At 63.5% G+C, this 26,641-nt stretch overlaps 2 protein-coding genes across 7 annotated transcripts; one reads left to right on the top strand and one right to left on the bottom strand.

Moving 5' to 3' along the window:
• Positions 1 to 4,138: 4,138 nt before the first annotated feature.
• Positions 4,139 to 9,551, bottom strand: SHC2 (SHC adaptor protein 2). The gene is given in 13 exon segments (XM_074808906.1): positions 4,139 to 5,380; positions 5,511 to 5,812; positions 6,151 to 6,315; positions 6,416 to 6,482; positions 6,567 to 6,747; positions 6,901 to 7,027; positions 7,187 to 7,238; positions 7,432 to 7,485; positions 7,607 to 7,726; positions 7,926 to 7,986; positions 8,352 to 8,422; positions 8,992 to 9,465; positions 9,468 to 9,551. Coding segments are annotated over 13 exon segments (1,887 nt in total). The 3' UTR covers positions 4,139 to 5,251.
• Positions 9,552 to 13,410: 3,859 nt separating this feature from the next.
• On the top strand, positions 13,411 to 26,529 carry LOC141916437 (hippocampus abundant transcript 1 protein-like). 6 transcript variants are annotated; one of them, XM_074808911.1, is made up of 13 exons: positions 13,995 to 14,570; positions 16,189 to 16,284; positions 16,567 to 16,699; positions 17,404 to 17,466; positions 18,547 to 18,674; positions 19,109 to 19,223; positions 19,789 to 20,007; positions 20,679 to 20,792; positions 21,269 to 21,340; positions 21,728 to 21,840; positions 21,971 to 22,068; positions 22,522 to 22,688; positions 22,774 to 26,529. In XM_074808911.1, exons 4-13 carry the CDS (start codon positions 17,440 to 17,442, stop codon positions 22,981 to 22,983), a joined length of 1,263 nt encoding a protein of 420 aa, XP_074665012.1. In that variant the 5' UTR covers positions 13,995 to 14,570; positions 16,189 to 16,284; positions 16,567 to 16,699; positions 17,404 to 17,439; the 3' UTR covers positions 22,984 to 26,529. The 6 variants fall into 6 exon arrangements, with proteins under 6 accessions (XP_074665008.1, XP_074665010.1, XP_074665011.1 ...); XM_074808907.1 differs by lacking the exons at positions 13,995 to 14,570; positions 16,567 to 16,699 and adding an exon at positions 13,411 to 13,637; XM_074808909.1 differs by lacking the exons at positions 13,995 to 14,570; positions 16,567 to 16,699 and adding an exon at positions 13,411 to 13,637 and having other exon boundaries at positions 22,522 to 22,647.
• The last annotated feature ends 112 nt before the right edge of the window (positions 26,530 to 26,641 follow it).

Genomic DNA, 26,641 nt, shown 5'->3' on the forward strand with positions numbered 1-26,641 from the left:
GGCGGCGGCCCCGCTCCTTCCCCTTCCCCCCCCCGCCGCCGTAATCCTCCGAGCGCGGCGCCCCCGCATTTCCCGCGCCGCCCCGGCACCGGCACCGAGCCGCGCCGGGCGGCCCCGGGGTGCCGATGCTCGGCGGGGGCAGCGCTGGGGGGGGGGCCTGGCCCCGGGACACCGGGCCCCCCGCCCACGGGAGCGCCGGGACCGGGGTGGGACCGGGAGCGGGGGCGTCCTGAGCCGGGATGAGGAGGGGAGCGGGACGGCGGCAGCCCCGCGGCCCCCCCCGAGCCCCCCCGCCCCCAGCTCAGCCCGCGCCCCCCCCGGGCTCCCCGCTGGACAAAGCCACCGGCGCTCCGAGGCGGCTCAGGGACTCGGGGAGCGCGTTAAGGGGTTTAATACCGCGGGGGGAGGAGCGGGGGGCGGCAGTGCCGCAGGTCACCCACCCCGACAGCGCCCGGCGGGGACGGCGCTGGGGCAGGATGCGGCCCGGGTGGTGCTGGGCGCCCCGGGGGGCAAAACGTCAGGAGGATCCGCGGAGCATCGCTGCGGGCCCCGGTGCCGCGGGGGGGGCAGAGCGGGGCAGGAGCCCCCAAGCCCGGGTGATCGGCCCCAGCCCAGGTACCGCGGGGATTTACAGCCCTGGGGACCGAGGGGGGCCCCGAGCGGGCGGGGGGGGGGCACAGCCGGGGCCAGCGGCCGCATCAGGCCCCCGGCAAGGCACCGTCACCCCAGTGGTGCGGGGCCGGGGGTACCGGGCAGGGGAGCGGCTGCCAGAGGTGGGGGGGTCTCGGCGCCCTCAGCATCCAGACTCTGAGCCGGCCCCAGGGCCGGGGCCAGCTCTGCCAGCGCCGGGGAAAGGTGGCAGGAGAGAAGGTCCCCAGGGCCTGGGGGAACATCCCCCCTCCCTCTCTGGAGGCAAATCTCCCTCCCCTCTCCCCGCACCCCCTTTCCCCGCGTGCCCCCCCCGCCATGCCCCGGCCCCTCCCCGCAGCGAGCAGACGCTCCCCGGCTCCGGTTCAGGGCTCTGGGCTCTGCCCGGCCGGGAGCAGCGGCTCAGCCCCACCGCAGACCCCCGCCGGCGGAGCCACCCCTCGCTGAGACCCCCCGAACTGGGCGCGCGGGGAGCGGGAACGAGCCGGGTGGGGGGGGGGGGGCGGGGGGGGCCTCGGGGGGCGCTGGGGAAGGGAACGGCAGCGGGACCCTGGGCTCGGCGCTGCGGGTGCTGCGTCCTGGCTCCCGCGGCGGGGGGAGAGGGCAGATGGAGCCTGGGAGGGGAGGATGAGGCGCACGGGTGGGGGAGGCCGGTGAACAAAAGGCTGGTGTTTGCCTTTCCTCCACCCTGCACACGGTGGGTAAACACGGCGCAGAAATGGTTGAGTTCCCTCGAGACAACAAAGAGCGCTGGAGCTGGGCCAGCCCTGCCCGCCCGCTGGGGAGCAGCCACCTCTGGGGCACGACGGGGAGCGGGGGGCTCGGAGATGCCCGCTGCCCGCTGCCCGCTGCCTGCACTGGGCTCGGCTCGGGGCAGGGCTGCCAGGTTTGAGGCAGGATTGGAGCTGCAGCAGTCGGGCAGACACTGAGGCCCCCAATGCCCCCGCTCCCGGCGCAGGGACGCGGGAGGGACCCGGCGCTCGCCGACGGAGCTCGCACGGGTGCTCCGACACCGGCACCTGGGGACAGGGGCTGTGCTGGGGGCATCCCCTCCCAGCAGTGCGGCGGGAGCTGCTGGACCCAAACCAGAAACGGGCAGAGAACAAACATGTGCAGAAAAGATTTCCAGGGCCTCCACAACAGGCCCTGGACCCTCACTCGGCACCCAGCAGCACGGAGCTGGGAGAGGCGCCTTTCCTGGCCGGCCTCCCCCTCGTCCAGGGCTCTCCATGCGTCCAGGCAGGGCGGGGTGCCAGGAGGGGACAGCTCTCAGGGCTCCGGAGCCGCGTCCCCCGGCAGCGTGACGGGGAGCTGGACAAGGCCTGGGCGAGGCGGACGGGTCCCTCATGCCAGGCCGGAGGCTGCCAGAGGCGTGTGGCGCCTGGCAAGGCCTGGGCACGGCACCGCAGGTGAGGGACACATGGCTGGGGACACGGGCAGGACTGGGGACACGGGCAGGGCTGGGGACACGGGCAGGGCTGGGGACATGGCAGGGCTGGGGACACTGGCAGGGCTGGGGACACAGCAGGGCTGGGGACACGCACAGGGTGGGGACGCGGCTGGCGGAGCTGGCAGTGTGCTTCCACCTGCTGGAAGCTGGGAAGGAGCGAGACCCGGGAGAGGAAGGGGCTGGCCCAGGAACTCAGGACCCCGGGGCATGGGCTGACCCCCCTGACCTCCAGCGCAGGAGTGCTGCACAGGTTTCTTATTTGCATGAAACCTGCTTCGAGCCAGCGTCAGAGACTCTTACCCCTCTGTCCAGGGGCACGTTTGGAGACAGACAGAGGGACGGTCGGCTGGCGCGATCCCCAAGGCCCTGGGAGAGCGAGGAGGCTGCGTCCCTCTGCAGTCACTCTCTGTGCCTTCCAAAGCTTCCTGAAACGCCTCAGCCTCCCCGCCATCATACGGGCTGAAGGCGCAGTGCTGAGAGGCAAGTCGCTCTCCCCGTCAGCCCAGCGTTAACTCTGGAGACTACAGACTGCTACTCCAAACGCACCAGCAGCCACCAGCGGTTTCAGCACGAGCCACTATCTGCTTCACTCCACCATCGCCCAGCCCCAGCCTCCTGTGACCGCCCCCTTGCCCTCCCCTCACCCCAGCCCAGCAAAGACCAGTCCGGAACAGAGCTGTGCTGGGTGCAGAGCACGCGGAAGGAAACCCAGGTTCAGAGGGGAGCACTCCCTGTGCTCTGACTGCGTTATTCCTGTCCGTACTTAACTCAATCAAGGCCTTGTATTTGTTTTAATTGTTTTTTGTTTCAAGAGAGCTGCTGCACGGCTCCCAGACCACCTCCCCCCGCAGGGTCCCGCCCTTGGGGTGCTGCCCCACAGCGGGACCCTCCTGAGGAGGGCCCCTGAGCCCCCATGCAGCAGCTCTACAACCCGGAGCGGGAGTGGGCAGAGCCCCCTGCACCCCGTGGCTGTCGGCACCGCACCCCAGCCCCAACCAGAGTGGTTAAACCCCCCAAATAACCCCCACCTGCCCAGGGGCCAGGGCAGAGCCCGCAGCAGCGGGTGAGAGCCGGGGGCTTGTTCTCCGGCAGCGAGAGGAGAAAGTCCAGGCTCTCGCTACCTTTTCCTGCCTCTGCTATTGAGGGAACAGCGCAATTATCTTTGCAGACGCATTACTACATGACAAAAAATAGCAGCTGAGATGGAAGCACCGTGTCCCTGTAGGTATTCAACTATCAATGGAAAATTACACATGCATTACCGGGCTTTTTTTAGGGGCTTATTTTATTCATTAGCTCAGCCAGCACCTGGCAGCCCTGTCCCAGGAGGGTCTGTCCCCAGCGCAGGGCCAAGGGTGACCCCACTCCCCGGGGGGCAGAGCCAGGACAGGCACCAGCACCCGCCTGGGCCAGGACCCCGGAGCTGGCTGGTGCTGGGGCTGATGCCCGCCCGGTCCACATGCCCGGTGGTTCACGGCCCAGGCTGCCGGCTCGGAAAACCTCCCATCACCGGCCCCGGCAGCCTCCTCCTGCCTCGGCTGACTCCAGCCAAGCGCCTTTCCTACGGGCCGGCCGCGCCGTGCAGCCAGGAGCCGCGGCCAGACCCACCGTGGGGCTCCCGCTCCGCCAGCCGCCGTGTTCATTAACGGTGACAACCGGGCTCGGGCTGCTCGGTGCCAGCACGGCGGCGGCAGGAGCCGGACGAAGCCTCGCCAGGAGGCTCAGAGGCCACATCCTGCCCTGGGCAGGGAGATGCAGGGTGCCAGGAGGAGATGCCGCACACGACCAGCACCCTGGGTGCCGCAGCCCCCCCGAGGCGGGGGGACGGAGGCAACCCACGTGCAGAAGGGGGACGGGGTGACCCAGGGGGGGCAGAGACAAGCGTGTCCGGTGAGGATGGGGCAGGCTGCCAGCGCCAGCGCGGGACCAGCTGGGAGCTGGTGCTGATGGAGACACCGGCCCAGCACCCCCTGCACCCCTGAGCAGCAGCTGCCCTGGCCCAGCACCGTGCCCACGGGCGGCACAAACAACCCGGGGGCCTTCCTCATTTCCAGGTTTAATTAGAAACGTATTCCAAACCACGAACCCGCACCAAGCACCAGACACGCTGGAGAAGGGGCCGTGTACGCCGTAAAAACCTGCCGAGCCCCAAGCCAGCTGGGGGGGTCCCCAGTGGCCGTGGGACCCCTCTCCTCCTGCAGCCCCGGCCTCAAGAGCCAGTGCTGGGAGCTCACGTCTTCCCTGCAGCAGATTTGTCCTGGCCCCTGCCTGGGGGGGGCCGCGGGGCCACGGGGAGCCTCACACGGCAGCCACTCCTGGGGAGAATCCAGCTGGAAATGCGGGACCCGCAAGGACATCCAGCAGCACCGGCCTCCAAAAGATGTTTGTGCCCAGAGCCACAGGCAGAAGCCAAGCTGGGGTCTACAGCCCCCGCGGATGGGGCACCCCCGGATAGGGGCACCCCCCGGATGTCCTGGCAGAGAAGGGGGACTGAGGCAGGGAGCTGGGCCCTGAGCAGCAGCGCTGGACGAGAGGCACTGTGGGCCCAGGGCTGGTCCCCTGGCTGCCCCTCACACCCTGCACACACACACCCGGACACACACGCACCCGTGAGGCTCTTTCGCCCCATCCCACCCTGGGACCAGCCCTGACCCCGTTTGCTCCGTCATCACCCAGAGACCAACTCCTCGTGCCGGGATGGAGCCGCCGCACCTGGGTGCAGAGCCCTGTGCAGGCAGCACCCGGGCAGGGGGATGTGGGGCAGCCCCGGGCAGGAGCCGGCAGCGCTGCCAGAGCCAGGTTTGGGCTCTGCCCCTCTTGGCGAGGTCACCCACCGGCTCCCGCCCCAGCAGCGATTCACCTGCGTGTGTGGGACGAGCATCCTCGTGTCCGGCCAGGTGAGGGGCCCCGTGTGGATGATGGAGGGGAGGCAGCAGGGGTGGGGAGGGGGGGGGGGCTTTGGGGCCAGGGACTGCAAGGCCCCACTGGGGAGGGGAATGGGGAGCCTGACCCTGGGGAGGGGGGGGCTTTGCCTCCCCCAGAGGCCAGGCACAACCAGGATGGGGGAGCGCAGAGGGGCCCCAGCTTTGCCCCTGTGCTGGGGCAAGTCCAGTGCCAGGGGAGCAGGTCAGGGGCTCACGTACCCCCCCGGCATCACTGCTTCCTCCGGACAACCTGGCGGAGGTGCAGCTCGCTCTCCGCGGCCACGATGGGCTGCTCGTTCTGCCGGTGGTGGCTGATGAGGTGGCTGATGCTCTCGAACAGCACATCCTTCGTCCTCACCTGGGGGCCGGGGGCACAGCGGTCCTGAGCCCCCCGCACAGGCTCCCCCTGGCAGCGCATGTGCCCCAGCATCCTCCCTGTCCTGCCCCCACCCCCGTGCCCCTTTGCCCACCCCGCACCCAGCCCTTACCACTCCCTCGGGATCCACCAGCAGCAGGTGCTTGGGCTGCCCGCCGTGCATGCCGGTCAGCACGTACTGCCCGGGGTTGGTCAGGCTGTCCCGCACCAGGAAGTCCCCGTCCATCTGCAGGAGCCTCTCGGCGTCCCGCCGGCTCATCCTCCCGTGGTACCACGGCTCCCGCCGCAGCTGCTCCTCCGTGGGGGCGATGGGGGCCTTCCGCGTGGGGGGGCTCGGCCACTGGTCCTCGATGGGGGGGCTGGTGCCGCCCCCTGCGATGCACTCGTGGAGCTTCAGGGCATCCTCGAACGGCCCTGCCAGAGCCAGGGGGTGGGGGGGGTGTCACTCCCAGGGGCACAAAGGTGGGGACGGGGACAGGCCAAGCGGTGGCAGCAGGACCCGGGGTTACAGCCAGACCCAGGCAGGACGCTGCGCCTGCGCCCAGGCAGGGAGGGGATGGTGCTCCCCCTCCCCGGCATGGCTGCTCCCTCCCCAGAGCACAGCCCTGCTGCCCTGGCACGGGCGGGCAAGGACGGGCCCCCTGGCTCGCAGCCCCCAGCGCTTGGCACAGCATCGCCCTGGCACCGCGGCACGGGGCTGGGCCCCTCGGCAGCAGGTCCTGCGCCAGGCACCCCCCAGCGTGGTGGCTTACTCATGTCAAAAAGGTCCTTTTTGGGGCTCTCCTCCGGTGCCCCGCGAGCTGCTGCCTCAGGCTCCCAGGCGTCCAGGCTCTGCGTGTTCACGTACATGTGCTCCTCGTAGTCCCGCGGCCCCAGGGGGTGGCCGTCCGCCTGCAGGTACCCGTCGCCAGGCTGGCCTGCAAGCACCGGACATCACTGCCGGCCCAGGCGGGGCAGAGCCGCGGGGACCCCCCCCGCTGACGGCTCCCAGGGTGCCCCCCCCGCGGCAGTACCCACCCTGGCTCTCCAGGTCCCAGGGTGGCCCCGGCTGGCTGCTCTGGTCTCGCCTGGCTGCAAAACCCCCCTGGGGAGAGGAGAGAGCGAGGGCGTTGGGGGGGACCTGCCTGGGACCCCCGCGGCAGCGCTGGCTGTGGCTGCAGGGACTCACCTGGCTGGGGGGGCCGGAGCCGGAGGGCTGAGTGCGGATGTGGCCCAGGATTGAGCCGTGCTGGAGCCGGGAGTCGATCAGCCCCCCCGGGGGCGGCTCCTTCCCCGGGATGCTGTTGTAGTAATCGTGCTCAGCCGCCTCCTCGTCCTCCCCCCAGGCCGACTCCTCCGCACCCAGCACCCTGCACCAGGGACGGGCGAGCTGGGGGCACCCGGCCCGGCTCAGACCCCCTCCCCACACCCAGCAGAAATGGGGGCTTCCAGAGCGACCCCAGGATGGGGACGTGCCCAGGTCGGGGGGTGCAGGGCTGCAGCGGGGCCCCCCCCCACCCTACCTGTCCGGGGGTACCACCACCTTGGGGGGGCTGTGCAGGTACTGCTTGAAGCGCAGCTCGAAGGCCTGTCCCACCGTGCTGATGACGCTCTGCGCCAGCCCCTCGCAGCACTCCAGGATGTGGCAGGCTGCGGACAGATGGACAGACGGCTCCAGCATTTCCCCTGTGCTCCCATCACCCCCCCGGGACCACCCTGAGCTGCCCCCCAGGGGCTCCTCCTCCAGCCTTCATGCCCCAGGGTGTCCCTCCTCCTCCACAGAGCTGCCGGGCGCGGGGCCAGCATCACCTCTCTGGTTGATGGGGTCCTTGGCGACGTAGGCGACATAGTCCGTGGTGTCCTGGGGGCACAGGGGAGCTCAGGGCCCGAGTCCCACTGCCGCGCGGTGAGCAGGACCAGGGGCGCTGGGGCGAGGGGACGGGCTCGGCCCCAGCCCCACGTCCTGCCCCAGGATCGGGCTGCCCCGCGGTTCGGCTCAGCCACAGGACGGGCAGCCCTGGTCCCTACTGCCCCTGAGGGCCAAGGTGCCTCACCGTGTCCCCACCGGAGGCGAAGGAGATGGATTGCATGTGGTGGTTGGCGATGATCTGCGGGGGGGACACGGCCCATGGGAGAGGTCAGCGCGGGGGCCGCTGGCCCCCCCTGGTTCATGGCAGGAGGCAGAGGGCTGGGAGGCGGCGGGGCCGCGTCCCCGGGGCTGGCTCTCACCTGGCGCGTGGTGGGGATCATGAGGTTCAGGCCGTCGACGGAGATGTTGACAGCGATGCTCATGCCAGCGAAGCGGAGGTTGCTCTTGCCCAGGATGGAGAAAAGGGCTTTGTTGGGAGCCTGACGGGGGGAGAGGACCGTGGGGGCGATGCAGCCCATGAGGACCTGGTTTCCTGGGGTGAAGGAGGCAAAGAGGGGTGCCCCGAGAGACCCCAGGCTCTGCCCCGCGAGCTGGGCGGGCACCCCCCGCACCCCGTCCCACAGCCCTGGCTCGCCTCAGGAAGGAGCGCGAGGAGGGACGGGCTGGGTGGCAACTCACCTTCTTCTTCCAGATGCCCTTCACGCCCGGCACCGCCTCGTACAGTCTGTTGATGGCCTCCCTGCAAGCCACGGCCCCGGCCGGGTTACGGCTGCAGACCCCGGCCCCATCCCAGCTGCCTCCCTGGCCCGCGGCTCTGCGGGGTCTGGGGGCATCAGTCCCCGCAGCCCCGGGCGCCGCAGCGTCCCTGCAGCGCTGCCCCACGTCACGGCCCGCGGTACGTGATCCCAGCCAGGGCCACCTCCCGTCTCCTCTTTCCACCCTCTGATCTGCGGCAGTGCCCTTGGTCCATGTCCCTGCGCACAGGGTGACTCCCGCGGGGCAGGGCTCCCCCAGACCTCGGCCCCGCGTCCCCCCCGCTCCGCAGGGCCCCGGGGAGGGGGAGTACCCCGGGCAGCCGGGGGCTCCGGGTGAGCGGGGCCACACCTGGTGACCTGTGTCCGGGTGTTGAAGTCGAGGGACCTCATGGAGCGCAGCACCTCGATGCACCCCATGTACTGCGGGGGGGCCCGGCCAGAGCAGCCTCCCCCGGCCGCCGCCACAGCCCAGGGCCGGCGATGGAGAGGAGGGAGAAGCCGGGTGTCAGCGAGCAGGGGGGGCCCGTCCACGCCAGCACACCTTCGCCCCCCACCCCAAAATGCCCCATCGCACGCCCGGACCCTGCGCTGAGACTCGACAAACTCATCTGCGGGCTACGACTTGTGACGCCCTCGGAGGGGCTGAGCGCCCCCCCCCCCCCCCCCAGCCCGGGCCGGTTCGTGGGGCCGTGCCCTCCCGGGACGGGCCAGACAACGCGGGTGGTGTAACGGGGCCGCGACGGGACGAAGGGGCCGCAGGCTGCGTGTGCCTGGGGCGGGGGGGGGGGGGGGGGCTGCCCACGACACCCCCGGGCCGGACCCCACCACGTCCCCTGGGCCGCGGTCACGGCGCCGGGGGCTCCCGCGACGCCCGTCCCGGGGCAGCTCCCTCGGGGGGCAGAGCCGGGCAGCCGAGGCGGGGGGGCCCTGCCCGCAGCCGTCGGGAGGGGCGGGCAGCGCCGCCGAGCCCCGGGCCGGGCGGGACTTACCCGGACGATGTAGGAGACGCCGGGCCCCAGCACCCGCTGGTCGGGGTGCAGCCACCCCTGCGCCGGCTTCCGGATGAAGCTGCCCCGGCGGCTCCACTCCTCCGCGCCCGGCCGCGCCGCCGCCCCCCGCGCCCGCCCGCCCGCCGGCCCCGAGCAGGGCGCGGCGCAGAGCGGCTCGCAGGCGCCCAGCACGGCGGCCAGCACCGAGGGGGCCCCCGCGGCCGCCGCCCCGCCCGCCCGGGCCGCCGCCGAGAGCTCCCGCCCGGCGCCGGCGGGGCCGCGGCCGAGGAAGCCGCCGGGGCCGGGGAACTTCCACTGCGGCATCCGCGGCAGCAGCGCGCAGAAGGTGGTGCCGGGCTCGGGCTCCTCGCCCGCGGCGGGGCAGGGCCCGGGGGCCGGCGACGGCATGGGGGCGGTCAGCGGCTCGTCGCGGAAGCGGCCATACCGGGGCTCCGGGAGCATGCCCGGGGCCGCGCTCCGCTCCGCGCCGCTCCGCCGCGCCGCTCCGCCGGCTCCCGCCCCCCGCCCGCTCCCCCGGGGCCGCGCCGCGCTGATGTCATGGTGTGAGCGCTCCGACGGCCCCCCCCGGCCCCCCCGGCCGCCAGCGCATCCCCCGCCCCCCCCCCGCCATTCTGGACCCGCGGCCGCCCCGCACCCCGCCAGCATCCTCGGACCGCCCCACACCCCCCCCGCACCCCCCGACTGCCCGGCACCCCCCAGCATCCTCGGACCGCCCCGCACACCCCCCCAGAACACACACACACCCCCCCCCCAGGCTGTGCTGCTCCCCCCGAGTCGCCAGCGGGGGCTGCGGGGAGGCGGCAGCCGGAGCCCCGAAGGGGCTGGCGCCGTCCCGGCATTGGGGGACGGTGGGGACGCGCCCGGCCCACGGGCCAGGGTACCGGCCGACGGACCCCCCCGGGCACACCCGGGCTGCCCCCCACGCCTGGGCCCGTGGGATCGGAGCCACTCGCGGGCCCCCGGGGCTCGCACCGGCCCTGGGGGTTCTCAGCCCCACCGGGCGGGGGGTGTCCCAGGCTGAGGGGCAGTGGAGCTGGGGGGGGGCGGGGCTGCTGCCGCCCCCCCGGCAGCCGTGGGGCTCACGCACACGCTGCTCCCCGCTTCCTCCTTCACTGCTGAGGCCAGCAGGGGCCCGCAGCCCCCGGCCGCCGCCCGCACCCCCAACGGGGACATTTTCTGCTCTTCCTGCATCTCCGTCCCCGGGCAGCGCTTGCAGGGAGCGCGGGGCTGGCGGGGGGCTCTGCCCGCCGAGCTGCCCTATGTCTGTGCCTCCAGCCCAGGGGGTTGTTCACTCTGATTTCATCTGCCTCCAACGCCAGGTCTGGCTCCCGCTTGTTTATATCTGTCTGGGGCTCAGGCAGTAAAAAGCACAATCATTTTCTTGCTTCTCTGCCAGTATCTGCAGCAAGCGGGGGGGGGGAAGAGCCTTAAAGGGACTTTCTGACCTCAATCAAGTAACTCGCCCTCCCTCCAGCCCTGGGGCTGCTGCCTCGTTCAGTGTCTCAGAGGTCTCGGAGCTCCTGCCCACGCTGCTCACCGGGCGGAGAGGGGCTGGGCCGAGTGTGTCCCCCCCGATGGCGCTGGGCTGGCGAGGACAGAGCCGGGGGGTCCCCCCGGGGTCCCCTGCCAGTGCCCTGGGGTGGCGGGGGCCGAGGGTGGGGGCTCGTCCTGGCGAGGCTCTGGGGCGATGGATGCTCCGGCAGAGCCAGGACGAGCCCGGAGCTGCCCCGGCCTTGGGGTTCAGCCCCTGCCCCGGCGCTCCCGGGGCATCGCCGCAATGCCGCCAGCCCCGCGCCGGCCCGGCCGGGCACAGAGGGGCGAGGGGCCGCGGGGACCCACAGCCAGACCCACCCCGGCCCAGAGCGGGGCCTGCAGCTGCTCTGCCGCGCCGGCGCCCCCGGCCCACCCCAGCCCCGCTCCCCTCTGCCGCCGCGGCGGTGGCATCGCTTGGGCTCGGGCCCCGCGGGGTCTTTGCGGAGCGGCCGCGCCTGGCTCCAGGGTCCCCGGGAGCCCCTCGGCCCGGCAGGAGCTCTCCCCCCACCAACAAAACCGGAGCCTCCCCCGAGGCCATGCCCTGCGCAACGCTTGGCCGCCTTTGTCTTGCTTCTCCTCGCTGTCTCCTGCTCCCTGGCAGGTGATGGGGTGAGAGCCAGTAATTGCTCTAAGTGCGATCAATAAATCAAGGTAATAGAATTACATCTGCTGCTGCCATATCAGGAGCCGCTCCTCGGCTCTCTCCTCTCTCCTCGGTTTTGCCTTTAAACCTCCGCAGAGCCCTGAACCAGCCAGGCTCCTCCGCACTCGCCAGGTGGCTCCAGCGGGGCCCAAGGGGACGCGTGTCCCTGCCCAGCATGGGTGGCCCCGGACGCGCTCCCGAGGAGAGGCACCGGGGAGGTCACGGGTGTTTCACCCCACGCCACATGCGAGTGCTCTGGGGACCACGGGCACCCCGCGGCGTGGGGACGGGGCAGCCCCCACCAGCCCTGCGCCCACCGCGGCAGCGCCTTCACCCGCTGCCCTGGGGAGATGGAGCCGCTCTCCTCTGCTGCACGAGTCCCTGGAGAACGGGGGATTATTTTCATCTCCTTTGCAGCCGGTCCCAGGCTCTGGAGAGTTACCTTCACCTCAAGGGCTTTTCGCCAGCTGCTTTCAATCGTTATTTAAAGGAAAGCTGAAGGCTGGATCACAGCCTCGGGCGCTCTGTGGGCAGGGGGGAGCCCCACAGCATCCCGTCACCCCAGCACTCTGCGGAGCAGTGTCCTGCCCCACCGCGAGATCCCTCCCCCCGGTCACACACGCCGCTCGTTGGCCCCTCGAACCCGTGGACTGAGATGCTGCTGGCACGGCCAACTGGAGCAAGGCGGAGGCGAGCGGGGCCGGCCCCACCCTGTCACTCCCCAGCAGCACGCGATTTGCACAACTTTTCTGAACTGCGCCTGATTCACCTCCTCACACCTCTGGCGCTGTATTAGGGGAATCAGCACCAAGTGCTCTCCAAACCGTGAGGGACTAATTCGGAGAGAACACGTGCACACGCAGCCAAGCACACGAGCGGCTCACCAGCAGCACCGAGGCCGCTCTCCCGCCACAGCCCCCCGCAGCGCTGAGCCCCCCCCACCCCGGCTGCCCCCTGCCCTCAGCGCCAGGCTGTGGAAAGGGCTGGATCCTCCCAGGGAGGCCCCGACTGACGCCGGTACCGACAGATACTCGGTCTGACTCCGGTTTCGCGGTGGACACCAGACGCCATTTCCAGGATTTGAGAGGCAGGGAGCAGGCGGTGGGTCAGGCCGCGGCAGGAGGGCAGCGGGGGCTGGCGGCGGCGACGCGTCTCAGCCAGGCAGCCCCGAGCAGCGCCCGCCGCCCCCGGTGCCTGATCCCCACAGGAGGCAGAGACCGGGCTGACACCGGGCAGGGAACGCCCGGACACACCGAGGGGACCGGGCAGGGCTGAGCACCGACGGGAGCAGGACCCCGGCCCGGGCGCTGTGGCGGCACAGAACCGGCCCCGCAGTCACCGGCCCCCCACAGCCCGGCAAACCGGGGCCTCTCAGGCAGCGGCCGGGAGCCCCGCGGGTGCCCTGACCCCTCCACCCCAGGGTGCGGGGGTACCCCGAGAGTGGAGGCTCCGGCGGGACGGGGCTCCCCCCGCCCTTCGGCCCAGCCCCGGCCCTGCGAGCCCCGCACGGCTCAGCCCCCCGTGAGACCTCGGTCCCAGCAGAGCACCGACCCCCCACGGCCAATCGCCCGGCAACGGCGGCGCTGGCACCAGACAGGGCGCTCGGCCCCGGGGCTGACACCCCCTTCGGCGGCGGCCCAGCCGGGGCAGAGCCGCTCCGCTCCCGCGGTGTCAGCCCGCCCGACGGGCGCTGCCCCGGGCCGGGTCAGGTGCCGTCAATGCCGGGATGGGGCGGCCCCGCTCCCCACCGGCCTCCGCACGGCGCCTCCGGGCCGCTGCCGGTGCTGCAGCCCCGGGGCGGGCGGCGGGAGGGGACCGACCCATCCCGGTGTGCCCCGCGCCCCCGGAGGACCGGCCCGTCCCGGCATGCCCTGCGCCCGCCGCAGCCCTGGCGGGGAGCGGCCCCGCCCACCACATCCCGTCGTGCCTTGCGCCACCCTCGGCAGGTGCCGTGACGTCACGGCAGCGCCCCCCAGCCCGCCGGAAGAGGCGTCGCGACACCGCCCGCCCCCGCCCCCCTCGGCCAATCCGAGGCCAGCTCGGCCGGCCGGGCAGAGGCGGAGCAGCCAATGAGGCGCGAGGAGTGGGGCGCCGGAAGTGCTGGTCAGCGCCGTCGCCCTGGCGACGAGGGTGGGGCGGGCCGCGGGGCGGGGCCTGCGGGCGGGCCGCCCTCCGCCGCCGCCAGCCGGGCCGCCGCCCTCGCCCCGCGGCGCCGCCCCCGCGCCCGGCAGCCCCGGGCCCGGCGCTCCCCCGCCCGGTGCGGGTCCGGGTCCGGGTCCGGGCCCGGGCTCGGCGCGGCGCGGCCCGCCGCAGGGAGGATGGGGCAGCCGCGGAGGCCGGCGAACGGCAGCGGCCCGGCGGCGCCATGACCGGCGAGAAGAAGAAGAAGAAGCGGCTCAACCGCAGCGTCCTGCTGGCCAAGAAGATCGTCATCCGGGACGGGGCCGGCGTGAGCGCGGGGGGGCGGTCCCCGTGCCCCGGGCTGGGGGTCCCCGGGTGGGCGGGAGTCGGGGCTGGGGGCAGCGGTGGGGGGGCCCTGGGGCGGGAGCGGGGCGGCAGGTGCGTGGCGGTGGCGCGGGGCCTTCGGGGCCAGGACCGGGCGGGAGCGTGGCTGAGGGTCGCGGCAGCGGCGAGGGGCCCTGGGCAGGCGGGGGGCCAGGGCCGGGAGGAGCTGGGGCTCGGCGCGGTGGGGCCTCGCCCCGGGAGCGGTGCCGCTCTGCAGGCTGGCGCGCTGCCCTCCTCCCGTCCCCTCCCCGGGGGGCTGAGCCCCGGGCCGGGGCACGGCCGCGGGGGGCCCGCTGCTGCCCGGGGTTCCCCGGGGCGTGGGAGAGGGCGGCTCTGCCCCCCCAGCGCCGCGAGGCCGCCGCGCTCCAGACAGGCGGCTTGACGCGCTCCCCTGCTTCGCCGGGTGCCAGAATTCTCTGGTCAGGAGGTGCCCACGCTGACATTCGGTGTTTGCCTTGGGGATGACAGACCGTCTGCAGATCTCTGAGGAAGATTTACCTCTCCCGAGGGAGCCCTTTGCTGCGGGAGCAGAGCGGCTCCGGGTGGTGCGGGCGGCAGCGTCACGCTTCGAAGTGGGCGCACCTGAGCTTAAGATGGTTGCAAGCTCTTCCCCTCTGGGCTTGCTCGAGAGAGAGAGAAAGTAGCTCTGGTCGCGAGGTGCTGGCCTGTCCTACAGGCTCCTAGTACCTTTTTGCATCTTTTTACTTTTTTTCTGTAGCGCCTTTATATTTTGCGGTAGCAGCTGTACATCCTCCAGAGGAGCGGTTCGGCGGGTGACTGTGCACTCTGAAGGAGATTAGTTACCCTAAATTGCTTGAGGACTCTACTGCAATAAGATGGTTGATAAGTGGAAGGAGTGACGTTAAGCTGTGAACAGGTTAGATCTGGACCTACTCCATAAAGAGAGATTGGCCGTTAATTTTGTTGCAGTCATGTGGTAGAAATGTTTAACTGCTTGAGAGGGCAAAGAGGGATGGTGAAGGGAAGAGGAGAGGGCTGCTCTCTGAAGCAAGGTGGGTAATGACAGCTGTGCTCTTAATTACTGGCTTTGTGCCGCCTTGGGGCTTCTCTCTCTGCTGCAAAACATTATCTCGTTTGTGTGCAATAAAACAGAGTTGTTTTAATGACCCGGTCCCCCTCGGGTAGAGTGCCTCTCTTGCTGATGCTGTTGATTTGTTTTTTAAGCAGACTTAGCCTGTCTGCAGGAGACAGTTTTAATAGAGTCTGCGAACATAAACAACGTTTCAGCAGAATAATGTTTCTTGCTGCCTTCTCTCATGTTTCAAATAACTTACAGCTGTATTAGTTATCTGAAGTGCAGTAGTATTCTGTCAAAACCTGGGAGGATGGGACTGGGTAAAAGATTGCTCTTCACACACCAAGTTTCTTGAATTCCTGTCCCTGAGAATCTGTCAGCGGTGAATGCTGGAGGCAGGACACTGGTACGTCTTTGGTCTGGTCGGTTAATGATTCGTATCTTGGGAGCACGGTGTAGGAATGTCAGTCAGCTGTGAGGAAATTAATGACGTCCAGTCTCTTAGCCTGGAAGAAATGCCCGTGGATTTGGGGTTTCCCATACCAAATCCAGTATCCCTTTGGTTGGGAGATTTGTGCAGTTGCTGGAATTTTTTAACTTCGGATACTCTTCAAGCTGCAGGAAGCTGTAAATTGCTGGGATTGCAGACATTTCAGGTGGTTTTATTAATAATGTATCAGGGCTCGACTACCCTTCTGGTGAGTTCAGATCATGCGCTTTGCTAATAGCAGAAATAGGTTCCTGTGGAACAGCACAGTGTGCTCTGAAGCGTTTGGCATGTGCTGTTCCCTGGTGTAATTCAGCTGAAACTTGTGTGCTTTCCTCCCATTCCTTGTGATTTGTTTTCCTTGTGAGCTGGTGACTTCGCAGGTGTGTCCTGCGTGGCTGGAGGAAACCTCCTGGCTAGCGGCTGAGACGGGCACTTGGAAAAGCGGCAGGACAGATGCTGCCCTGAAAGTGCCATGAGGGATCTTTATGGAAGGAAAGATGAGTGGGGGTGTGGGGTTTTTAACAGCAGATCTAAGGCCTGTGCCTTTCCCACCGTGCTGGGTAGATGGAGTTGGTGCTGAGGAGTAAAACCGCCTCCCCAACTCCCCGAGCCCTCTCCGGGGTGTGGCACGCGCTGCTGTCAAAACGTGCAGAGAACCGAGGGGTTTCATTTCCAGGTCCTGACGCGAGGGTTGAAAGGATGATATGTTTGGCCATCTTTAGAGAAAGCGTAATGGTATCAAAGATATTGGTTCTTGGACAAAAAAATTGAGAACAGTCAGGTTTGTAGGAGAGGCAGGTGTTGGTAGGACGCAGATGCTGCAGCAGGGGCTCACCTGCACGAGGCGGCACCGAGTCCCCTCGGGAGCGGCTTAGGCCCGAGCGGGCGCTTCGGCGTCCGGCCGCGCGTCCCCGGTCTGTCGCAGAGCAGGGCACGGGCAGTTTTTCCTTACGGAGCTCTGTTTTGCAGCGACAGGGGATTGGAGAGCCCAGCGTGTACCACGCCGTGGTGGTTATTTTCCTGGAGTTCTTTGCCTGGGGGCTGCTGACCACGCCGATGCTGACGGTGAGTTAACGCTGGCCCTCGCCTCGGCCAGGGTGGAGATCGTAACAAGGTGGAGACCAAGATGGGAGCGATTGTGCCTGAAAAAGCTGGAGCTATAGTAATTTTTTTATGGAGTTGGGCAATTATTTTCTTAATTATTTTAGCTTAACTTGGAGCAGAGCATGAGTTAGATTTTTGAAAGCTTTTGGAGGATTTCAAGAAAGCGGGAGTGAAAGACCTGACAAGAAATTACTAGAATTTACTGGTAGTTTACTGTCATTTATTCCCTTTTTTTTTTCCTAGGTGTTTTTGTTTTTTTTTTTAAAAATGCACTTGGGAGCTTAATAAAAGGAAGTTGAGCAAAACTTTGACTTTTTATCCAAAGACTGCACCTTCCACCCAACACCAACTTCCTTAGGGATAAAGGAGATTTCTGGTGAGAGACGATTTCCCAGCAGTTCCTGGAGAGCCCAGCGGTAACTCCTGGGTTACGATGAACACAGGCAGCAAAGGCCACTTCACGGTGACGTTAAGTGCAGAGGGATAGCTTTATTAAAGAAACTTAAAATCTTGTTTCGGGTATTTGCCTTTAGTTAAGGAATGGTAAACTTCTGATGTGGCAACTTCAGGAAGAATTCTGAGCTTTTTAAATTCATTTCCTGGTGGTGGTATGTCAGCTCACACTGAAGCCTAACGTGCCTGATCTCTGATGTCCAGGTAACTGTGCAGAAGGGGCCTTTGTTTATGCAAAGGCATTTAGAAATACGGTATTAGCTTAGTAGTGTGAAACGCAAATTGAACATATAGATGGTACAGAAGGGGGAGAGAACAACAGAGAAGTTATGTGGTCACATGAAGTAAAAAGGGACGGAAATCAGACGGTGCAGGGATGGAGAAAGGCACCTTTCAGATCCCCTTAGCCTCGCCCAAGTGTGCTGGAATAATTTATAGACCCGGGAAGTATTAAAGGAAGCGGCTGCCCGTGTGGAGAGGGGCGGCAGAGCAGGCGCAGCAGTGGTGGTGTCCGTGGTGTGTTTCCCACTTCCCTGGTTTGTGCTCTTCCAGGCACCGCGCTGTCAGGTGCTTATGGAAGTTTTGCAAGAGTTGCTAGCTCTGTTCTTGTGTTTTTGCTTTTCCTAGGTGTTACACCAGACTTTTCCTCAGCATACGTTCTTGATGAACGGCCTGATTCATGGAGTCAAGGTAAGGAATGCTCCTTCCAGGCTGTCCTGTGAATCTGCGATCAGTGCAGGAAGTGTCTCGCCGTTACGACCTGTGTCACTTGCTGATGTCAGCCAGCATTGGACAGATCCGTGTTCGGGTTTCGGTTTGGGTGCTGCTGGCAAAGCAAACGCAGAACGAAGCCCTGAGGGTGCGTGGACGCGGCGGTTGTGTGTTTGGTGTTACTGAGCAGTGTTAACAATGTGCTGCTTGTCAGCCTGGGTTTGGGGCTGGAACAGCTGCCTGTTTCAGCTGAAAACATGCTAATCAGCATGAGGTCAGCCCTGTATCCATGTTCTGGAGTGTAACAAAATAAAAAATCAGTGACATCTGAACTTACAACCTGGGAAGCTGAAGCTAAGGGGCCCTTAGCGGGCTCTCCCCAGGCGGGAGGTGGGGACTGCGCTGCAGCACGGTGAGTTTGGGCTAAACCAGCATTCCCAGAGCAGAGTTGGAGGCAACTGTATTGAACAAGCAGTAGCCACGTGCTCTGACTTGGGAATGTGGCAAAACAGATCGTTAGGCCCCGGCTCTGGCAAGAGGAGCTCAGAAAACATCCCCAGAGGGGTTTGCTGCAGCGTGGGGTGGGTGCTCCCACGTGCGCTCCAGGGCTCTTCCCGCCTGGCTGGGGTCTGAGAGACCTTCAGAGTCATCGAACGATTTTATTTGTGCTCAGTGGCCGTGGCAGCTCGTCAGGTCTCCACCTGAAGGAGAAAGCTTTCCCTGGAACGGCAGCAGACGTTAATGCGAGGGAGCCGTGCCCGCGGCTTTGCAGGCGCTGGCAGGGCGGCTCCGGCGGCACCGGCTGAGCAGTTGCAGAGAACGGGAAGTAACTGGAGTGTTGAGCAGCGCCGAGCGGGTCAGGGGTGGCTTTTTCTCCCTAAAAGGATGTGAGCAGTTTAACAAACTGTTCTGTTTTGGTAATATTGCCTGCTTGTAGAAAATAGGAATGAATTGCCTCATCGTATTTTTATCTCTAGATGATGTTGTCAAAAGCTCTTGCCGTCAACGGTCAGAATTTGTCTGAGGGATTTCTCTCTTCATCCCGTCTGTCTCTCTTAGGGTCTGCTTTCTTTTCTAAGTGCCCCACTGATTGGTGCTCTCTCTGATGTCTGGGGCAGGAAATCCTTCCTCCTCCTCACTGTCTTCTTCACGTGTGCGCCAATTCCCCTTATGAAGATCAGTCCGTGGTGAGTTTACTCATTACAAGCGAGGGGCTCTGAGGAGAGGAATGAGTGTGAGACCGAACGACGGGTGTTGTGGGTGCTGCATGGATGGGATGGAAGAGTCCGTCAGTGGGGAGGGATGCTCAGCCTAGGGACTAATTTACTGGTCTGGTTCTACCAGAGGCTTCAGTGTCAGGAAGAGAGAAGCTGTCTTTCCTGTCCTGGTGCCTCTTCTCCTGATAGCTGCGTTATCGCTGTTTGGGCGTGTTGATGTTCCCTTCCTCTGTGGGGAAGTGATAAAGCTCCATGGGCCGCCGGGCTGAAGCTCGGTGTCTCGGTGTTGCTGAGCGCTTTCTGGTGCAGTGAAGGAGGATGGAACAAGGGAGAGGTTCCAGTTCAGCCGTTGTGGACTGCCGCCTGGTCGCTCTCTAACTCTGCTTTGGCAATGCCTGTTTCAGGTGGTATTTTGCTGTCATTTCCATGTCTGGGGTCTTTGCTGTCACCTTTTCTGTGATTTTTGCCTACGTTGCCGATATCACGCAGGAGCATGAACGCAGCACGGCGTACGGCTTGGTAAGGAGCTGAGTGACTGGCTTGTCTCTTGAAAGGAATGTTTGGGGCTTTGCAGGTCGGAGGGGTACAAAGCGAGGGTGGGGGATGTATTGACAAGCCTGAGGACAGTATCGGTGAAAGGATGATATGCGCTTCACTAATAATAGAGTCTCCCTGTTCTTCGGTGTGTGATTTAGCACCGAGGGCGAAGGCTGGTTTCTGTGCGGTCTGAGCCCCGGCTGCGAGGTGGCTCAGCCTCCAAACCAGCCCGCTCTGCAGCTGCCTCGCGCCAGGGAGGGAGGGAGGGTGCAGGCTGGGGCGCTGCCGCGCGTACGAGGAGCCTGTGATCAGCCCTTTCTGCGGGGTTACTGGCAGTGTCCTGCGTGAGTCGTTAGGACGGATGGCTTCACCCTCCCTTTGCTGGGCCTTAGCCTAGATGGCACCAAGAGAACCTGTCGCCTTTCCATTTGCAGGAGCCCGCACCCTGGTTATCTCCGTCAGAGGTGGCGAACTGGTGCCCTTGGGCTCCTCTGGAGGAGGACGGGCTCTAGGAGGAAGGGGCTGTATTAATGTTTTCTGCTTGCAGGTGTCGGCCACCTTTGCTGCTAGTCTGGTCACCAGCCCGGCCATTGGCGCGTACCTCTCCCAAGCCTACGGCGATACGCTGGTGGTCGTGCTCGCCTCAGGCGTTGCCTTGCTGGACATCGGCTTCATCCTGCTGGCCGTGCCGGAGTCTCTGCCGGAGGAGATGCGCCCGGTCTCCTGGGGAGCTCCGATCTCTTGGGAACAAGCAGACCCCTTCGCTGTAAGTCACCTTGCTGCTGCTTTTCCACACACTGGTGATGCTTATATTTGCTTTAGTTCTGCCAACTTCTCTGAAAAGGAAGATACATTCCGCTAAAGGTGAAGGGTTTGAGGCGTTGATTAACCCGTTGCAGGTACAACCTTCAAATGGTGGCAGACTGCACCTCTCTAAAGCTGTCGAGTGGCTTCATATAGCTACAAACCAGGTAAAAGCAGCTCCAGGTGTACTGAAGCAAGAGCATCTCGTGGTGGAAACGTGCCGGTTGTTTGACTGCAAATCCCAGTGCTCAGCGATAGCCCTGTGCCAGGAGAAATCTGTGTGCTCCTGGCGTCTGGGACCTTTGCAGTTTCACCTCGCCTTTGCTTGCTAGGAAGATTGTTTTGGTCATCTGAGGAAAAAACAATTCTGATCAAAAGCACTTGACTGTAAATCTGAGCAACTGAAAGATAACAATTCCTTGTTCTCGGGTGTGAGTTGGTGCAGTCGCACCCCCGGCCTGGTGTGCTGTGGCATCTTCCTCGAATGCTGCTCTGGTTTCATTCCAGCATTCACCTCTTCGATATAAGATGGTGACTTAAGCACTTGGGTTTGCTGTCTCTGTACCCCGAGAATATTTAATTATATTAACTTTTTTTTTTTTTTTAAATTTTTTTCATTCCCCTTCCCTACAGTCCTTGCGGAAAGTGGGTCAGGATTCTACAGTGCTGCTCATCTGTATCACCGTCTTTCTCTCCTACCTTCCTGAGGCCGGGCAGTACTCCAGCTTTTTCCTGTACCTGCGACAGGTCAGTCTCCTGCCATGAGGGAACGCTTGAAATGCAGGAAGTCCCAGCCTACAAATCTTATTTTAGTTGCATGTCCTGAGGAAGCTAATCTTGGCCAATAGCTTAGTGAGGTTGAAGCTATAAGAAGTAGTGACTTGTTCCAGCTTTCCTAAAAAATGTGGGAGTCTGGCGACCACTCTGTGGGCATTGCCAGGACTCTTGCTTGGTTTCTTGCTGGTGGTCTGTCTGTCCATCCTGTCCGTGCCACTTCCAGGTGTTTAAGGTGAGCCCAGAGATTTAAAACTGTTCTTTCAGCCAGAGGAAAATCTTCCGTTGTATTCCTGTGGCAGCAGGGAGGTGGTGAGGGCACGGCTGGTTAACGCTGAAGTACCTGATAAGCCCTGTCCCTAAATGTTAGTGACACTGATGGAGTGGCTTTTCTCCCGTGGTACAAATCTCTTTTTTTCCTGAAAATTCCCTCTCTGGTGTTTTCACAGGTCATTGGTTTTTCCTCAGAGACTGTGGCAGCCTTTATTGGGGTAGTGGGAATTCTCTCTATACTGGCTCAGGTGAGGAGCAGTTTCTCTCGTGACTCCAGCCATCTCCTCTTTATAAGAATGTCCAAAATTTCTGGTAATCGGGGCTGGTGAGTTGTCAGAATCCCTGTGGCCACAAGGACATGGTTGGAGCCACTCGCAGCTCACCCCTGGTCCCTCTCTCTTACCCGTTGGATGTAGCCGTTGAACAACAAACGGCGGGTGGCCCCGTGTTGCTCTGTAACGCCCCGTAGGTTGTGCTGGATCGCTGGGGGCGGGACGTGCTGGTTCCTAAGGGCGTAACGGGAGCAGAGGAGCGTCTGCGAGATGGCAGCACGAGCTCCCTCGGGTTCCCGCCCTCTCGTCTTCTGCGTTGTCTTTCTTTGCACGTACGTTGACAGCATCCGTTTTGTTTTCCAGACAGTAGTGTTGGGAATTCTCATGCGTTCGATAGGAAATAAAAACACCATCCTGTTGGGACTGGGCTTCCAGATCCTGCAGCTTGCCTGGTACGGCTTCGGGTCGCAGCCTTGGTAAGAGTTTGTCTCCCAGGTTCCTCTCTCCGCGGGGGTCCCTGTCCCCGTCGGTGCTGCCCTGCCGCCGCGCGGGCTGCGGCTGGCCCCCGGCAACCGGCCGCCTGACTGCGACCTCTTTCTCCCCGAGGATGATGTGGGCGGCGGGAGCGGTGGCGGCCATGTCGAGCATCACCTTCCCGGCCGTCAGCGCCATGGTGTCCCGGAACGCCGACCCCGACCAGCAAGGTGGGTGTCCCGGGGATGGGGCGAGCGGGCGACGTCCCTGAGCTGACGTGTGCTCTGGTTCTCAGCCTTTGACCGTAGCTGATGCTTTGGGAGGGAATTCTTAAATTCCTAAATTAGGTGTTTGGAGCGGCCTGTCTGAGATAGAGGGGGGGCCGCTGCTTCATGGTTCGACCCTGGCCTTCAGACTTGGCTGCCTTAAATTCCAGTTCAGTTGGAAATTGTGACTTGATGTGTCCACCCTCATTTTATTTGCCAAAGTTTCAAGTCCAGCACTGCTGATCTGTGTAGAACCTGATACTGAGCGAAGCTCATCACCAGCTCACCACTTCGTCTGTGGAGTGTGTGGCCATCCAGATCTGAATGCTTGATCCAGTTTTTAAGTACATAAGTGTCCTTGAACAAGTTCCTGCAGCAAGCTGGAGGCACATCTTCCTTTCCCCGCTCTGTCCCCAGGTGTGGTGCAGGGGATGATCACTGGAATTCGGGGTCTGTGTAACGGCCTGGGGCCGGCGCTCTATGGCTTTGTCTTCTATCTCTTCCACGTGGAGCTGAATGAAATGGCTGAGGTGGAAACTTTGGGTAAGGCCTCCAAACCCAACATGGCCAACCCTACGGACGAGGTAACCTGTTCAGCTTTGTCGCGCCGTGTGCTGGGTGCTTACACCCCGCGCCTGAGTGTAATCGTTCCTCTGTTTGGCCCCACAGAGCAGCATTATCCCAGGGCCTCCGTTCCTCTTCGGGGCCTGCTCTGTCCTGCTGTCGCTGCTGGTGGCCCTGTTCATCCCAGAGCACACCCTGGCCCTGCGCTCGGGCAGCCACAAGAAGCACAGTAACGGGGCCCAGGCCCACCCTCACAGCCCACAGGCCGGCGGCTCGGACGGGAAGGAGCCCCTGCTCGAGGACAGCAGCGTCTGAGGGCGGCGGAGAAGGACCTGCCCGGCCTCTCCGCTCCAGAGCCAGGACGGACTTGGCCAGCGGGAGTTCAGGGAGAGAGGGGGGGGAGAGGAGGATGGAGGTGACACTGTACCGCTAACAGCTCGTGGGAAGGGACAGGGTTTCCCTTCCAGCCAAATAGTCCAGCTGGTGCAAAAAGGGAGTTGTATCACCTGGCGCTGATGGAGGGGGGAGATGCTGAACTGCTCCACGTGAAGGGATGGTTCTTGAGAGCAAACCTGCCCTTGCACGGGAATACCGAACCTCGGTGTGACCTGCCAAACACCCAACTCGCCAGTAAAACGCGGAGGAGTTCTGACGTGAACGGCCTGAGCGAACAAGGCGTCCGGTCCTGCCCCCGTCCCCTCGCCAAACCGCTCCCCCCAGCTTGGCCGCGGCTGGGGGGAGGCTGGGACGGCGCCGGCGGCTGCAAGTGGGTCCTCGCGCTCGAGGATCGATGATCTGCCCGTTCTGGCCCAGGTGAAACTGAGACACCCCCCACCCCAAAAATTTTCTGATTTAACGTTCTGGTGAAGGTAAGAAAAAGTAAGAAGTGAAGTTGCAACAGACACAAGGGAGACTGGGCAGAGGAGAGAGGGCAGCTGCATAAGGGACAAGTGCTTAGAGGTCAACGACATTTGTGTTTCTGTTTGGTTTTTCCTCTTTTGTTACACTGATGTAACATTTGTCCGTGCTACCTCCATGGGTAGTAGGTAGAAGGATTTTTCAGAATTTTTTTCTGGAACTGCAGGGGTTGTTTAGAAAGTACAGTTCTCTGAGAGGTTGGAGAAACAGCTAAACTCTGCTGAGCACTTGGATGAAGTGTGGTTTCCTGAGAGAAAGGTCAAAGAAATAGCTGTTTATCTTGAGCACTTTTATAAAGCATGCTGATTTTTCCCCAGGCTCTTGCCATCTAATATTAAAACCAGATAATGACTGTAGCTTGTTTTTTTTTTTTCTCAGTCCAAAAGATCCTGATGGTGATGATTACAATCGATTTGAACGTACAGGTTTGGGTTCCACGTAGCATTTCTGAGCCTGCTATGAAGGTTTTCATTCTGTTGAGTGGAGTTGCAACCTCTGCTGCAGGGTTCAGCTCTGGTTAGAAAGAGCAGCAGGTACTTGAACTTGAGTGTTGTGAAAGCAGCTGAGACAAACGTATGGGGAACGCCGGGTGGTTTGTGGATACGTAGAGGTACGGCAGAGGGCAGGAAGGATTGTTCTCATCTGAGTAAGATCAGAAGTGACGGCACTGAGCGCTCACTGGGGAAGCAAAGACCAAACTGGGAACACTTAAGGAATTAGTTGTTAAGGGAATTGAGGGTACGTGGCCAGAAATAGTCCTGCCCCGGAGCGGGGTGTGTGCGGCTGCTGTCGGCTGGCTGGGATCCCTCCTCAGGGGGGCTGGGATGGGTGACCTCGGCGAGAAGGGCCAAAAGGGCGGGACTGTCGCGTCACGTCTTGGGTCTTTGCAAACAGGTAGTTGTGGCCGATGCTGCTCCTGCGCAGCGGTGGCTGCGGGTGCCATTTGCCTCTGGGCTCGGTGGAAAATCCACGTGGATGGCCCCGGAGAGCTCAGTCCTGGCCCCCGGCCGGGGCTGCGAGGGGATGTGAGCTCTGGCCGAGCTCTCCCGTGCGCTCGCCGGCGCGAGGGCTGGTTGATGTTGGCTTTGGACAGAGGGAGCTGCAGTCTCGTGTAGGTCTCAAACACCCGCCAGATGTTAACGGCTCGGAATCGCTGCCTGCCTGGGCTGGGCTGAGCTAACGATACAATGGCTGCCTACCACTTGCCTGGACCAGTTGGTTATTGGAGGTGGGCATTGGAGTGAAATAATTCAGTTTGGTTCAATCCAGCCCAGTACCCCGCGGTCAGAACTGCAGGAGCAGGGATTGTCCGCGCAGCCCCGGGGCTGTCGCAGAGCAGAGCTGGCAGAGTCTCAGCGACCTGTGCTGGTTCCAGTTTTCCCCAGTTCGTGGTGGTGATGCTCCAGATTCCCGAAGGTTACGGGGATGGTCTGTGCTGTGCGTGCACGACAAGCTCCTTTCCTGAAGGAAATTCAGTCACTTAAATTTCCAGGCAGCAATCCCAACTCTGCGTTGCTCACAGAAATGCCTTTCTGAGGCCGGAGCGTCACCGAGAACGTCTGGCGATGCGTTTGTTTACACCTCAAAGGGAACTGGAGGAGGTTTGTCCCTCACGCACGGATGAAGTGAACGGACCACCGAGTCGTTACCTCGTTCTCACTGAGGCACTCGGAGCTTCACGGGTAGAGTAGAGCAGAACGTTACAAAAAAGACGAGCATAATTTATATGATATAAAGTATATAGAGATATATTTTTAAAAGTCCTTTCCTTTATTGAATAGTTTATTGAAACCGATGGGTTTCTAGTCCCGTTCCCTCTCGCCGCTGCTGCCGGCAGCATCTCAGCCTCTCCTTCCCCTCCGACAGCAGAACTCTCGGGCGAGCTCCCCTCCTCCATCCCCACCGTTCCCCAGCCCGGGGGTGGTTCGGCGGCTTCGGCAGCCCCTGGGCTGGGGGCCGGGCGATGCCTCAGCCCGGCCGTTTGAAGGGCCCCGCTGCCACCGGGGGGTCGGGGGGGGGTGACTCGTGGGTGGGTCTATGGCTGTGCCGCGCGGGGCCCTGCCCTGGGACCCGGGGCTCCCCGGTCCTGGCGCTGGGAGCAGGCAGGGATGGTCCTTCCTGTGGTTTTGAGTTCCTCTCACCTGGCCGGGGGGGGCCTGAGCCCCCCAGTAGCTCCCGTCCCGCCCAGCGCAGGGATGTGACCCACCCACCGTTCTGCCTTTACGGGACCGAGGAAGACTTGGGCCAAGCGGGGATGGAGCCGGAGTTGCCGGACCCGAATGAAGAATGTCTCATTCTGAAGGGCTGGTAATTCTGCAGCGTCCCACGTGGAGACTGGAAGATCTGTATGGAGCATTCAGCTAGTTTTGCCAATTTTGGTTACTTTATATGAAAATGCAACTTTTTTAAAAGAGCCTTTTCTTAAAACGCCACTTGATCTGCTGTGTAGTGCCTGAGCCTGGCTGTTTAACATCAGTATTCCCAGAATTTGTCTGCAGTGACTGATAATTCCGGTCGGTAACAGCAATGCCCCGACGTAAGGCAAAGCTTGGCTGAACTGCCCTTCTGCAGCCCCAGCAGTTCAAGTGAGTTTAAACTGATCTTGTCGCATTAAAAAACCTGCGTTAAACCATTGCTTTCTTTTGCCATTACTTTAGCAAAATAGTAACTTTTTACTTCACTGTTTTTTTATTCTTTTCTCTGCACTCACATGGCTGCTAACAACGTGGATTATCTTTAAGAAGCGTGGGCATAGCCCGCGCTCACTGAGGAGTGGCAGTACCTCCGCGCTCTCAAAGTTTACTAGTGCGTGCGTTTCTGTATCTCTCTTTTTTTAGGCTAACAATGAAATGTATTTATTTCAGTTCAGGTTGTGTTTAGAACTGGCTAATCTCTCCCTCCGATGGATTATTTATTAAACTGCTGCTTTCCTGTTGTGTTGAAGTTCTCTGTCCTCGATCCTCCCTCGCCCACGTTACCAGGCAGCTTCCCCCGAGCCCGCCCCGTGCCTCACCCCGGCCCGTCTGGGCCGTGTAGGTTGTGCCGAAGAGGTTGG

This window comes from Strix aluco, chromosome 29 (genome assembly GCF_031877795.1).
Source record: "Strix aluco isolate bStrAlu1 chromosome 29, bStrAlu1.hap1, whole genome shotgun sequence".
Lineage (NCBI taxonomy): Eukaryota > Metazoa > Chordata > Aves > Strigiformes > Strigidae > Strix > Strix aluco.

What these genes read in the sequence shown, in the direction of transcription:
- LOC141916437 (XM_074808907.1), top strand. Translation starts at nt 13,554, where the DNA reads ATGACCGGCGAGAAGAAGAAGAAGAAGCGGCTCAACCGCAGCGTCCTG. An exon ending in CTTATGAAGATCAGTCCGTG is followed by an intron (nt 18,675 to 19,108) that starts GTGAGTTTACTC and finishes TGCCTGTTTCAG; the next exon opens with GTGGTATTTTGCTGTCATTT. An exon ending in AACAAGCAGACCCCTTCGCT is followed by an intron (nt 20,008 to 20,678) that starts GTAAGTCACCTT and finishes CCTTCCCTACAG; the next exon opens with TCCTTGCGGAAAGTGGGTCA.